At 38.2% G+C, this 13,146-nt stretch overlaps 1 protein-coding gene across 1 annotated transcript; it reads left to right on the forward strand.

Moving 5' to 3' along the window:
* The first annotated feature begins 6,321 nt into the window (after positions 1-6,321).
* Positions 6,322-11,471, forward strand: ets2 (v-ets avian erythroblastosis virus E26 oncogene homolog 2). Its single transcript, XM_065264813.2, has 10 exons — positions 6,322-6,538; positions 6,818-6,864; positions 7,461-7,581; positions 8,168-8,281; positions 8,365-8,565; positions 8,650-8,724; positions 8,810-9,019; positions 9,114-9,368; positions 9,474-9,592; positions 9,781-11,471. Exons 2-10 carry the CDS (start codon positions 6,829-6,831, stop codon positions 9,994-9,996), a joined length of 1,347 nt encoding a protein of 448 aa, XP_065120885.1. The 5' UTR covers positions 6,322-6,538; positions 6,818-6,828; the 3' UTR covers positions 9,997-11,471.
* The last annotated feature ends 1,675 nt before the right edge of the window (positions 11,472-13,146 follow it).

Consider the following 13,146-nt stretch of genomic DNA (forward strand, 5'->3'; position numbering starts at 1 on the left):
GTAAAGTTTCATTTACAGATCCCCTCTCATACATTAACAGTGTTAATCTGACAGACGGTTGGAGATTGACATCATTATTATGGATGTGAGCACACTGATGAGACAATAGTGAAGAAAACTGCCCTGATCACACTGAATAATGAGGGCATGTAGGAGGAAACTGCTGGTAAATGCTGAGATATGAAGGTGTGAAAGCTTCTGTTATACGCCACACATTGAGTGTGAATGGTCATCACACACACACACACACACACACACACACACACACACACACACACACACACACACACACACACACACACACACACACACAAACACCTTTGAATCCATGGCTCAATGGATAATACAAAATCTGAACCTATACTAACTAACAGGTTCCTGTAACTTTCTCTAAAGGTCTCTTAAAGTTATCAAGAACCGTTCTAACTATAACATTAGTACAACGTTTCCCTAAAGTTATCTGCAATTACAGTTTTTTACGATTGGTTACACACAAAATCTTTTCATGTCACACGATTTTCAAAACCTCTCACTCAAAGTGCAAAACTACATGCCAAATCTTCAAAACCATAAGCTATTTCTCAGCCTTTGACTCAGTTTTCAATTGCATAAAACACTTTTTTCAAAACACTACACACAATTCTCTACCTAAAACACAAAGATCTATGAGGAAGTCACTTGCTTTCCTTTTCCAAACACAACCAATCAAAATGCTACACTCATTCACCAGGTCACACAGACACACTCCTCACATGTGCAAACACTAAATGCTTTACTGATCACTAACCAATCACTGCTTTACTTTACAGTAGTATAGATATGCCTATAAATAGGTCAAAGGTCACTGTTTTGTCAATCTGCACCCCCCCTGCCAATTCCTGGAACAGGACCCCACACACAATTTACTGTATTCTACTGTAAAGAATATACTTTTGGTTTACATTATTATTATTATTATTAAACCTTTATTTTACCAGGAAAGAAAGCACATTGAGATTAAAAATCTCTTTTGCAAGAGCGTCCTGGCCAAGATTAACAGATACAAGTACATTTGAGTATGAACAAAAAAAAAAAAAAAAACATCAACAATACATACACATATACACACACATCAAAATTGCACTATCAATATAAAACTAGTTAAAACATCTACAGTCTGATGTTTCTTTCTCCAATTCATTTAAAAGTTTTTTAAAATTATCTAATGAAACCATTGACCTCAGATTTAAAATACTTTGCAAGCAATTCCAGGCAGAAGGAGCAGCAAACTTAAATGCCTTTTTCCCACATTCAGTACGTACCACTGGAACGGACAATAAAAATATTTCTTGTGACCGGAGGCTATAGCTACAAGCATACTTTTTACAAATATATGTACATAGATAAGACGGAAGTAAACCCAGGATAGATTTATATATGAAAACATGCCAGTGTTTTTGTCTTCTGTCGGACAACGCAGACCAGCCAACCCGAGCATACAACACGCAGTGATGAGTGAGGGTTTTGAGATTTGTTATGAACCTCAATGCACCATGATAAACAGTATCAATAGCATGTAAACACTGTAAAGATGCATGCATATATATAACATCACCGTAATCCAGTACAGACATAAAAGTCGCTTCAACAAGCCTCTTTTTTGCCTCAAAGGAAAGACAGGATTTAATTCTAAAATAAAAACCCAATTTTACTTTCAATCTTTTCACCAATTTTTCAACATGAGGGCCAAAAGAGAGAGCATCATCGATTAAAATCCCCAGATACCTATACTGAGACACAAACTCAATTTCTGAACCTTGAGATGTAGTAATAGGCCGAAGATTATTCCTTGAGATTTGTCTGGATTTAGAAAACAACATAAACTTTGTTTTATCAACATTTAAAACTAATTTTAATTCAAATAAATTACGCTGAACGATATCAAATGCAAACTGTAACTCCGAAAGAGCCTGATTGGGTGTGGATGCTGAACTATAAATAACTGTATCATCTGCATAGTAATGACACTGTACATTATGAACATTCTGAGCAATATTGTTTATATATATGGTAAATAAAAGTGGTCCAAGGACTGACCCCTGTGGTACTCCTTTAGTAACATTGAGCGAACCAGAGATGAATCCTTCTGCCTGTACACATTGAGTTCTGTTTGAAAGATAGTTATTAAACCAGCCGATGGTACGTTTAGATAGTCCAATATCCATAAGTCTTTGTAGCAGTAAAGTATGATCCACTGTATCGAATGCTTTTGATAGGTCGATAAATAAAGCTGCACAATGTTTCTTATTATCTACAGATTCAATAAAATCGTTTAAAACCTTTAAGGCAGCTGTAGTTGTACTATGTTGTTTTCTAAAACCAGATTGAACATCAGACAGGATGTTATTGAAGGACAAGAATTCTTTCAATTGATTATTGACAAATGTTTCAAGGACTTTGGCCAAGACCGATAGCTTAGAAATAGGTCGGTAATTATTTGGGTGTGTGGGATCTCCACCTTTGAACAGGGGAAGGACAAAAGCTGATTTCCATATAGGTGGAATTTCATTTAAGACAAGAGAAAGGTTAAAAATATAAGACAGAGGTGGGGCAATAAAATCAGCTGCTAGCTTTAAAAAGTAGGGTTCTAAATGATCAGGACCTGCCGATTTCGAAACATCCAAAGATTTAAGGGCTTTGCACACTTCAGAGATGGCTATTGGTGAAAAGTTGAAAGAATGACTAGACAGTAAGCTCTCTGACTGAACAGTCAAAGGGTTCACATGAGCACCATTAACTGAATCAAACAAAAAACCAGAAGCTATGAAGTGTTCATTAAAACAATTAAGCATATTTACTTTATCAATGATTATATCAGAGCCCTTATTAATACATGATGGAAGTTCGGTACCTGTACTATTTTTAGTTAATGATTTAAGACTTTTCCAAAATTTTGCTGGATTATTTAAATTATTGGTTGTTTGTTTAAGGAAATGCTCAGCTTTAGCTTTCCTGACTGCAACTGTGCATGCATTACGCAGTCTCCTAAAATCAAGCCAGTCTGAATTTAGATCGGTTTTTCTGGCTTTTGCCCATGCTAGGTTACGCTCATGAAGCATATTTGATAAAGGATGAGAAAACCATGCATTATGCCGACCCTTGACCCTGTACCTTTTGAGAGGAGCATGTTTGTTAACTAAAGCATAAAATTTTGCATAAAAGAAATCCCAAGCTATGTCAAGGTCAGGAATTAAATTAATTTGTTCCCACTCCAAATTACTCAAATCATGTAAAAATCCTTGTTCTGAGAAATGTTTCATGTCACGCTTAGTTATGATGTTTGGTTTAGTTTTAGGAATTTTTGTGTTTCTTACTGTTGCGATGACACAGTGGTCACTGATGTCATTCGCAAATATAGATGCAGTTGAATACTTATGAGGAATGTTTGTTAAGATTAAATCTATTAGTGAAGATTTTTCTGGACATTTTAAATTCGGTCTAGTGGGCTTGTCAACAATCTGAAAAAGATTCAGTGCATCACAATAAGTTTTAAATTCATCAGTTGCTGAATGCAACCAATTCCAGTTTAAATCACCTAAGACTACCAATTCTTTAGCATTAAGAGCTGAAAAGAGCTGGAATAAAGAAGAAAGTGCACTATTATCAGCAGACGGTGTTCTATAACAACCGGCAATTGTTATATTGAGAGATTTAGAAACCTCAAGATTAAGGGCTAAAAATTCAAATTGTTTAGTCACTGATTTAGAAAGCAGTACTTTAACAGGAAACCTTTTTTTTATAAATATTGCTACACCACCACCTCTTTTCGGTCGGTCAGACCTGTATACATTATAACCATTAATGTAAATCTCCTTATCTAAAACTGATTTACTAAGCCAAGTTTCAGTTAAAACAATTACATCCGCATCAGTGGACTGTGCCCAGATACGAACCATATCCATTTTAGAGATTAAACTCCGAACATTCAAATGAATAAAACCAAGTCCGCACCTTGATTTAAAATCTGCAGGTGTTTCTAGGCTTGATGCAGAGTCAAAAACTGGACCTGGATTAGGTTGAACATTTCCCGAAATCAAAAGTAATAAAACAATCAAGCACCTCTGCCTAAATGATTTAATATTATAATCTTTAGACTTTGTCTCTACTATTTTAAAATTCCAGTGGCTCTTTAAGGAGATTATAAAATGATCTTGAAGAGCCATAACACTGGACAAGCAGACCAGATCTTTGGTACAAAAACAGGACTGGAGTATAGAGGACAACGTGGAATACGGTACCTCTAGTACAAAGCCAGATGCAGACGTTCCTCTGTGTGCTGTGACCAAAAGTGGATTCACTAAATATGTGTTGGCACACCCGTGAAAACCAACTTCAGTACTATAATGGCTAGATAGGCACAGCACAAAAAGAAAACACAGCATTCGAGTCAACCCCTTCATCTTTTCTCCAAAAGCACCTTTAAAGCCCTCCAAAGAAAAGTACCGATTGGCGAGTGCAGCAGTGGAATCCAAATCCACTTTTTAGTAAATCCACTCCAGTTATTCGCTCTCCTGGGACTGATCACAAGCGGTTCTTGACGTCAGATGTAAACAGGAAAATGGGCATATTGAAGTTATGCGGTGCTGTGGAAATTAAGATGAAATCAAAAACAGCGAAGTCTAAAACAACAAAAATAGAACCACATCAGCGGCAAAGAGGAAGCACTTCCCTTTATCTTGAAAGGATTCGTAACCATAAGGAACCACACAGACAGCTTCCACAAACGGCCAAGACTGCTTCCACAATCCAGCGAGGTAGGATAATCCAGATCCTCCAGACCCACAAAGCCGTCAAAAATACAAGCCACGGTTGATATAAGGTCCAGTCAAATGTACAGAATTACTAATTATTGTGCTTAGACCATAAATTGAAGGATTTACGATCGCACTTTATTAGTATTGCGGTAATGCGCCAGTTTTGTCCGCAAAAGAACATGAAGTTAGCACTGAATAGCGACTCAGATAACTCACAACATACACAAACACACACTCAAACGACTAGTCCGCCATCTTGGAATGATTGCCATCTACATGTTTATAGTTTTGTTGTATGCTAATGTATACAACAGTAATATTTGGACTAATAAATATTTTCTGTTTCTACATTGCATTGGCGTCTCCGGTGTACTTTTTACCCCTCTCGGCAGATTACTTTCACTGTAGAACATTGTATTGAAATGTAGATATAAGCCCATAAAAGACCAAAGAGCTTTAGATTTAGAACAGCAGTGTTTACATGGTATATCCAAAAATGTATTATTTTGAAAGAAGTGTTTGCCATTTGATGCAAATGCTTCATTTTGACACGTGTTTGTGGCATTTTGAATGCAGTGTTGCATTTTGAAGGATATATGTGCTATTTTGCATTTTGTGTGTGCAGTTTTGAGAATTGTGTGTAGAGTTTTGAAAAAAGGAGACTTAGTTTTGAAAACGTGTGTAAGCAATTGGTAAAAACTGTAATAAATGTCCTTAAACATTATAATTGCATCACTAGCAGAACCTTCTAAAAAGGTTTTAAATAACATTATTTTAACCAAATAATAACATTAATACAACTTCTAAACTAGACATTTTTAACATTCAAAGAATGTCAAAAAAGTGAAATGTTATCCCTACCGGAAAATCCAGCTAAGACCAGCATAAGCTGTTCTCCCAGTTTGGTTTTAACTGGTGTTGCTGGTGTAGCAAGCTGATCTAGTTGTGTTTTGGTAACTTTTTAAGCTGGTCTAGCTGGACTTAGCTGGTCAGGCTGGAAGACCAGCTGCCCCACCAGCTTGACCAGCTTTGCCAGGCTGGGAGGACTAGCCTAGACCAGCTACTGCCAACTTAAACCAGCTAAAAACAGCTACCAGTTTATGCTGGTCTTAGCTGGATTTTTCAGTAGGAAGGGATGTTTTTATAACGTAAAATATGTTAGCTGTGTATCTGTCTGTCTATCTAACAACGGGCGTTTATGATTAAAGATTTCTGAGCTGAGCACATTTGACTTTTTTACTGTAATAAATCCTTAGCAGTTTGTTCAGAATCAGGTCAATTTTACAGACATTGACGAAGTCTCTGACTCGGGGCCTGCACGTGTGTCTAAAATCAATTGTGTTGTATTTGTATATTATTTTAAAAGTAATTTTTTTCAACTTTGTAAATAATGTGCCATATAAAAGAGGATTCTGTTATTATCAACGTAGTATATTATTTCCTTGTGTCGTGTGTGCGCGCGCAGTACTTGTATGTCTCCTCCCACCGTTGTCATCATTATCAGTGAGCGCGCGCGAGCTGAACGCGCATAAACACCGAAGATTTTCACGAGACGCGCAGACGGAAATCTGATATAATAAAATATCGCATCTGACGCAACTCTGATCACTTAAGATCGCATCTGACGGACTGGGAATATTTGATTAAGTCTCATTTCTGTGGTGGATTTATTAATTCGCTAAGAAAAATCAAACAGACTAAACCACACCGGATTCACTTCATCGATTTTTGCGAGGATTCAACAGGTTAGTTTTAAGCGCGCACAACAGTTGCTTTTATAATCTGTTTGTATAATTTTGAGTCAGTGTTTACAGCTGAACTGTAAGTTTATAATGGATACAATATTTTGTTTGACGGCTGCTAAAACTTTATTTCCACTGAATAAGTGACAGATTCACTCACAATGATACACAACTGCAGAATAAACCCGTTTACTCTTTCTTAAAGTGTTTAGACTTTTAAATACGATGTTTATTAAATGTTTGATGATGTGTAGTAATGAAGCATGTATGTGTGTGTGTCAGGTGGCTGTAATATGGAGATGTTATGTGGATACAGAAACACACTGAAGGTGAGAGCCGAGCTGTTACACATGTTTAACTCATTGCTAACATTCATTCACCTGTGTGTGTGTGTGTGTGTGTGTGTGTGTGTGTGTGTGTGTGTGTGTCTGTAAATTCCTTATCAGTGTTGTGTATGAATGTCTGTGGTTTGGTTCATTTGGTTGTGTAGATCAGAGTAGTTTAACACAATGTGATGACTGAAGCATTCACTGTAATTTGATTGGACGAGACGATGGCCGCTGTAAAGTTATTGGAGGTCAGCCGTCGCCCCCGCAGCTCATACTGGCACGGAACAGGAAGGCCAAACATGGCGATGTGTTCTCATTGGTGGATGAGCTGAGTGGTGACGTCACACACAAAGGCGTGTCCCGTGGGTTTCTCCCTGAGCGTGCCAGTTTGAACTGCCTCTGTGTGTTAATCTTGCTTTACGTGATTCACTGTGTGAAGTTTATAGGGTGTGTGTTTGTGTTTGTCTGGTGTGTGTGTGTGTGTGTGTGTGTGTGTGTGTGTGTGTGTGTGTGTAAACTATTTCACCACATTGCTTATGTTGTTGTTCTGAAAGATTTCCTTCATCATTAAAATCTCTTGTTTCTCATTGGTTCAGCGTCAGGTAGCGTTTGAAATGTTTGAAGACCCCGGGTCGCTGTTCTCGGGATTTTATCCTCCAGTAGAGGACGAGCCGGCTGCTCAGGAAGTTCCTTCTGGTCTGGACTGTTTCTCACAGGGTAAATAAGGCCATCACATCCCATCATCAATACTACAGACCATCATAATCCCTTCACACATCACGTGTAGGGTTGCAATATTTCAGGAATTTTCAAGGCTGGAAACGGGAATTAACAGGAATATATGGGAATAAACTGGGATTTTGAAAAAATTGCTCAGTCACATGCACACAACACACCACATACTAGAATGATTTCTAAAAGATTTTGATCAAATAAATTCAGGCGTGATGAGCGCAGGTATCAAGATTCTCTGATGAATAAAACATTATTTATTTAAACTAAAATCTTTTGTAACAATACACACTACCGTCAAAAAGTTTGAGGTGATTTTTTTCTTTTTTGATTGTCATTTTTTTATCTTGCATCCATGCATGTCTGCTTACGATATTTTTATTTATGTTTGTGTTTGATTGAGTTTATATATATTTCCAAATAATTCCCATAAATTCCTGTAAGTTTCCAATTTGGAATATTTCCAGATTAAGTTCCCGTGAAAAGTTTTCCCGTAAAAGTCCCCCCTCCCTTTGCATCCCTAATTGCGTAACACTTTTACATCGATTGACGTGAGATTGCGTGTTTTTAGATGTGTGCTCCGTGCCCCTGCTGACGCCCTGCAGTAAAGCCGTCATGAGTCAAGCTCTGAAGGACAGTTTCAAAGGTTTCTCCAAAGTCCAACGTCTCTGTGGGATCTCCGACAGTGAGTGTTCATCTGTTTCCTGAACGTATACGAGTATTAACACGCAGCATGATTGTGTCTAATAAAATCTCGCTCTTCTGTAGACCCGAGGAAATGGAGCAAGCAGCACGTCTTGCAGTGGCTGATCTGGGCATCTGGTGAATTCAGCTTAACCAACATCAACTTCATGAACTTTGACATGAGCGGCGGTGAGCTGTGTGATCTGGGGAAGGACGGCTTTCTGGCTCTGGCTCCAGATTTTGTGGGTGACATCCTGTGGGAGCACATGGAGCAGATGATGAGAGGTAATGGAGAAATCTCTCGTGAGCATTGGCCGTGTCGGCACGACGTAAAGTGTGACATCACTGATGGCTTTTGTGTTCCTGCAGCTTGTCGGGAGAACGAAGAGGCCCAAGTCTTTAGTCGCCCATCTCAGTCCAGCTGGACCAGCAGAAACTGTAATGGTAAGTTTTGAGGAGTTACTACTGGTTTTTATTTTTTATTAAAATCTGAAACACACGTTTAAGGTGGATGTGTTTTTGTGTACAGCTGTGAGTCTGGAGGAACGTTCTCTGACGGTTCCAGATAACTGCAGTAGTCTGCTCAGGGAACTCTTTGAGACGACCGATGAATCCGTCCTGCTGTCATCCGAGCCCGAGATCTCTTTGTATCCCAAGCCTCAGCTGAGCACCGTCAGCGTGAACTACGTCAGTCACGACTTCTCCGGTGCCAAAGGCGCACCGCGTCTCGACGCCCCCCGTACGTTTGTCGACTTTGCAAAGCATAATGTTTCTATGATGAGTTCATCCTAATTTTACCAGACTAAATATATTTTACATTCATATCTGTGCAGGCTTATCACGTGACCAGACGTCTGCAGAAAGCCTGGAGACTCCCGAGAGTGTTCTTCGGTCCTGGGGGAGCCATTCTTCACTCGCCGACGCCCAGCGCGTCCCGTCCTACGACAGCTTTGAGGAAGAGTTCGGCGTGACCCCGCTGAGCCTCGGCAAACAGGGACTGTCTTTTAAAGACTACGTTCAAGAGAGGAACGAGCCGCTGGAACAGGGTAAACCGGTGATACCGGCTGCTGTGCTCGCTGGGTTCACAGGTGCGTTTAATTAAGATGCTAAACCAGATGGTGGTTTTAATCTGTTACTGGCAGCTGATGTAAAGAATGGTCTGTGTTTGATTTCTGTGGCGTTGACGTTTACAGGAAGTGGTCCCATTCAACTCTGGCAGTTTCTCCTGGAGCTGTTGACAGATTCCACCTGTCAGAACATCATCAGCTGGACCGGCGACGGCTGGGAGTTTAAACTCACCGACCCAGATGAGGTAAGAGATCGAGGCAGACGAGAAACTATCGCATCTTTGCATTGACTTAACATGTAAATCACTTGCGCTTTACACTTCATACGCGTCTGCTGTAAACGCACCCTAACATTTATAATTATCAGTTTCGATTAAAAGTTTATTATCTAGTCAATGCTGTGTTCTAACGTCACTTCTCTTGTGTGCGTCAGGTGGCACGTCGCTGGGGTAAGAGGAAGAACAAACCCAAAATGAACTACGAGAAGTTGAGTCGGGGACTTCGGTATTACTACGATAAAAACATCATTCACAAGACGTCAGGAAAACGTTACGTGTATCGCTTCGTCTGCGACCTGCAGAATCTGTTGGGTTACACTGTGGAGGAGCTGCACGGCATGCTGGGAGTTCAGCCTGACACCGATGACTGAAATGTTTGTGGATGAGAAGGTCGTCTGGTGTCGTGCTACAGGACCTCACTGAAGGTCTCTGTCTGTGGTGCATTTCATCACCGTCTGCTCTCGCTGACGCATTAAAGCGCGTTCGACCGCCGCGGTTCTCTGCTGTTTGTGACGACGGCAGCGTTTGAAATCACCTGAACAGATCAATGGACTTCTGCTTCATAACTTGATGCTGTTCACTCAATGTCATGATGTGGACTCTCATTTCTGCTGGCAGATTGTTATAGAGCGATACGAAGTTCTCCTTTAACAGAGTTTCTCATCTGATGGATTGACTCTGGAGTCTGGATTGTCTTACAGAAGATCTGCTTGCGTTTACATGAAGCTGTTTTGTGCCTGGAGATTGACAGACGCTTGGGCGTGAGCTTTAGCCTGCAGGGATGTTGTAACTCTTGTCTGATTGATTTGTTGATTCAGTTTATTGTTTGACGCACATCTCCTTTCATAATGGAGAGCATTATTACAAAAATGTTTTTCCTGCAGGAGATGAAAATACATTCTCAGTTTTTGGTTTATGTATATTTTGTGACCACAATGTGTTGGTTTATTGTAAATAAGTTGATGTTATGTATATTTATTTGATGACTTTATTAATGAGTATAGCTGGTCTACTTTTTTTTTTTTTGAATGCTCAGGCCAAAGTGAGATTCTAGTTTTGTGTTTACTGTCAGGACAAGATGTAGGAGATGCAGTCTCGTGGTGCAGCTTCTTAAATGAAATGCATGATTTAGATTTTGTAATATCCAAGATTATTTTCTTTCTTTCTTTTGTTTCTTCCACAAATGAATGAATGTTTATTGCTTTAACAGAGACGTTACTACAGGGACTGTTTTACTGTAAACCCGAGGACTACTGAAACTCTGAATGTGCTTCATTATATCAGTCCAGTGATCCATAGATGTCTTTTATTGTTTTTATTTAAGATGATTATTCTGTGATCATCTGTCACATGTGATGTATAATATTTTGTATTTGATACTTTTTTTATATAAAAGTTGCTTCTCAGATCAAGTTTGAAAAACTTTTGGTTTTTTATTGTACTTTAACTAATAAAAGTGTAAACTGGAAATATACTGCTCAATAAGACATCAACACAGTGTTTATAAATTCAATGTAGTATCATTTACTAAACAATTGATTTATTTTACACAAAAACCCTGGAAGGTTTTATAACAGATGAGGTTTAGGTTTGTCTGATTGACTATAATGAGCTGAAATTCCCAGGAATGATGTTAAACTTGTGAAGACGTGTTGAATATTTGAGTGCGTCTTTGTGTGGTGACTCAGACAGGTTTGTGAGGGTTTGCCTGCGGGCAGATTGTGTTTGATTCATGAGAAACACTCGTGTGCAGACAAGTAATGTTGTTAACACACACTTTACCTTTACATTCAACAGCTTTGTGTGTCGTTCTCTTAAACAAATAAATCCTCTCTTTATATGTAAACGTGTTTTGTGTGTGAATATGAGCGGTGATGTTATGAATCTCCTACACTGCAGTAAAAGAGATTTGTGTGACTCACATTCAACAAACACAAAGACAGACACACACACACCGTTTTTATTGCAGCTGAGTCAACATTCCTGATAAAGACTGAAGTTATACCATCAATAAACATATGACTGTAACATTAAACACAACAACTTCATAAATGACGTGTGTGAGTTTTTGTGTCTATTGCAGTTCAATCCTGCAGTGTTTAAGTTTTTTTAATCAAAGCATAAAAACATTTGAGCACTGAAGTTTTACAACAATCACACAATCAGATGTTTTTGTTGGTGTAACTAACACAAGAAAGCAAATCTCTTTCCTTAAAGTATGATTACAATATTAACAAAGCATTTTACATATGAGAAGTAATGACAAGAAATATAAGGTTGATATTAAAGTAAGTTACTAGAAAAACAAAAAATAAATTAAATAAATATAAAAATGTAACATAAAATGATGATGATGAAGAAGATAAAGAAAGTGTTGTGTGTTATGTGTGAATGTTTCCTCTCATCTCTTGATATTGATGACAGTGAAGATTAATGTTTGTCTTTGTCTCGACAGTAAACACACAAGTCATGTTTGTTTGTGTCTGATATCCCATACAGCAAAAAAATATCTTTTCAAATGTAATTGTAAATATCTTTCAAAATATACAAAAAATGGCCAAAAATGAATTTAAACAGCTCAAAATATACGTATGGTTTTATACATACTTATACAAACTTTTATATCTTGGTAAGGAAAAGATATTTTTTTGCTGAATGGGATTGTATGGTCAGACTTTACACATCACTCAATCTGGATTCATCTCTGCTTTGTCTTAAATAGTGTAAAGATATATATATATATATACTGATTGGGTTTTACACTAACATTCAACTTTACTTTGATTTTAGTTTTAGTCTTTAGCTCTTGTGTTTTAATGTCACTTACTAAACACAATGCTTTTTGCATCTCTTGTTAAGTTGTTTTCTATCATCTGGTTTACTGAATTTGAGTTATTGTAATATTGAATATCATTACCTGTGATCATCAGTGAGATGTAATATTAATCTCTTCTGTCATTATGTAATATATAGAGAACAAACACATCATGTACTAATGAGGTTTTGAAAGGCAAACTCATTTTTTATGGCATCAGGCATTTCCCACATAATGTAATAAAGAGCTGCTGATACGTCACGCTGTCATAGCAACCGGGCACACGTCTCACTACAGCGTTTAAGACACGAGAAATATAATCATCATGAGAAGAACGAGACAAACAGAAACTGAAAGGTTTAAGTAGATATGGTGTCAGGTGGTTGCTATGGAGATGATTAATGATCTGTGTGGTTCTCTAAAGGTTCCTCAACAGACCACATAATCATCATCATCTTCATCATCATCAATACACAACTGAGGTCTGATCATCACAAGAGTAAAAACAGTGAAGTCTCAACACGAGCTGTGTTATCAGACCAAACCTTTCTCAGGTATCCACAGCCTCTGGCTACAGTACACCCACACACAATAACACACACAGCACACACAATAACACACACACACACACACACACACACACACACACACACACACACACACACACACACACACACAATAACACCCACACACCCACACACAATAA

Source organism: Paramisgurnus dabryanus, chromosome 10 (assembly GCF_030506205.2).
Source record: "Paramisgurnus dabryanus chromosome 10, PD_genome_1.1, whole genome shotgun sequence".
In the NCBI taxonomy this organism is placed as follows: Eukaryota; Metazoa; Chordata; class Actinopteri; order Cypriniformes; family Cobitidae; genus Paramisgurnus; species Paramisgurnus dabryanus.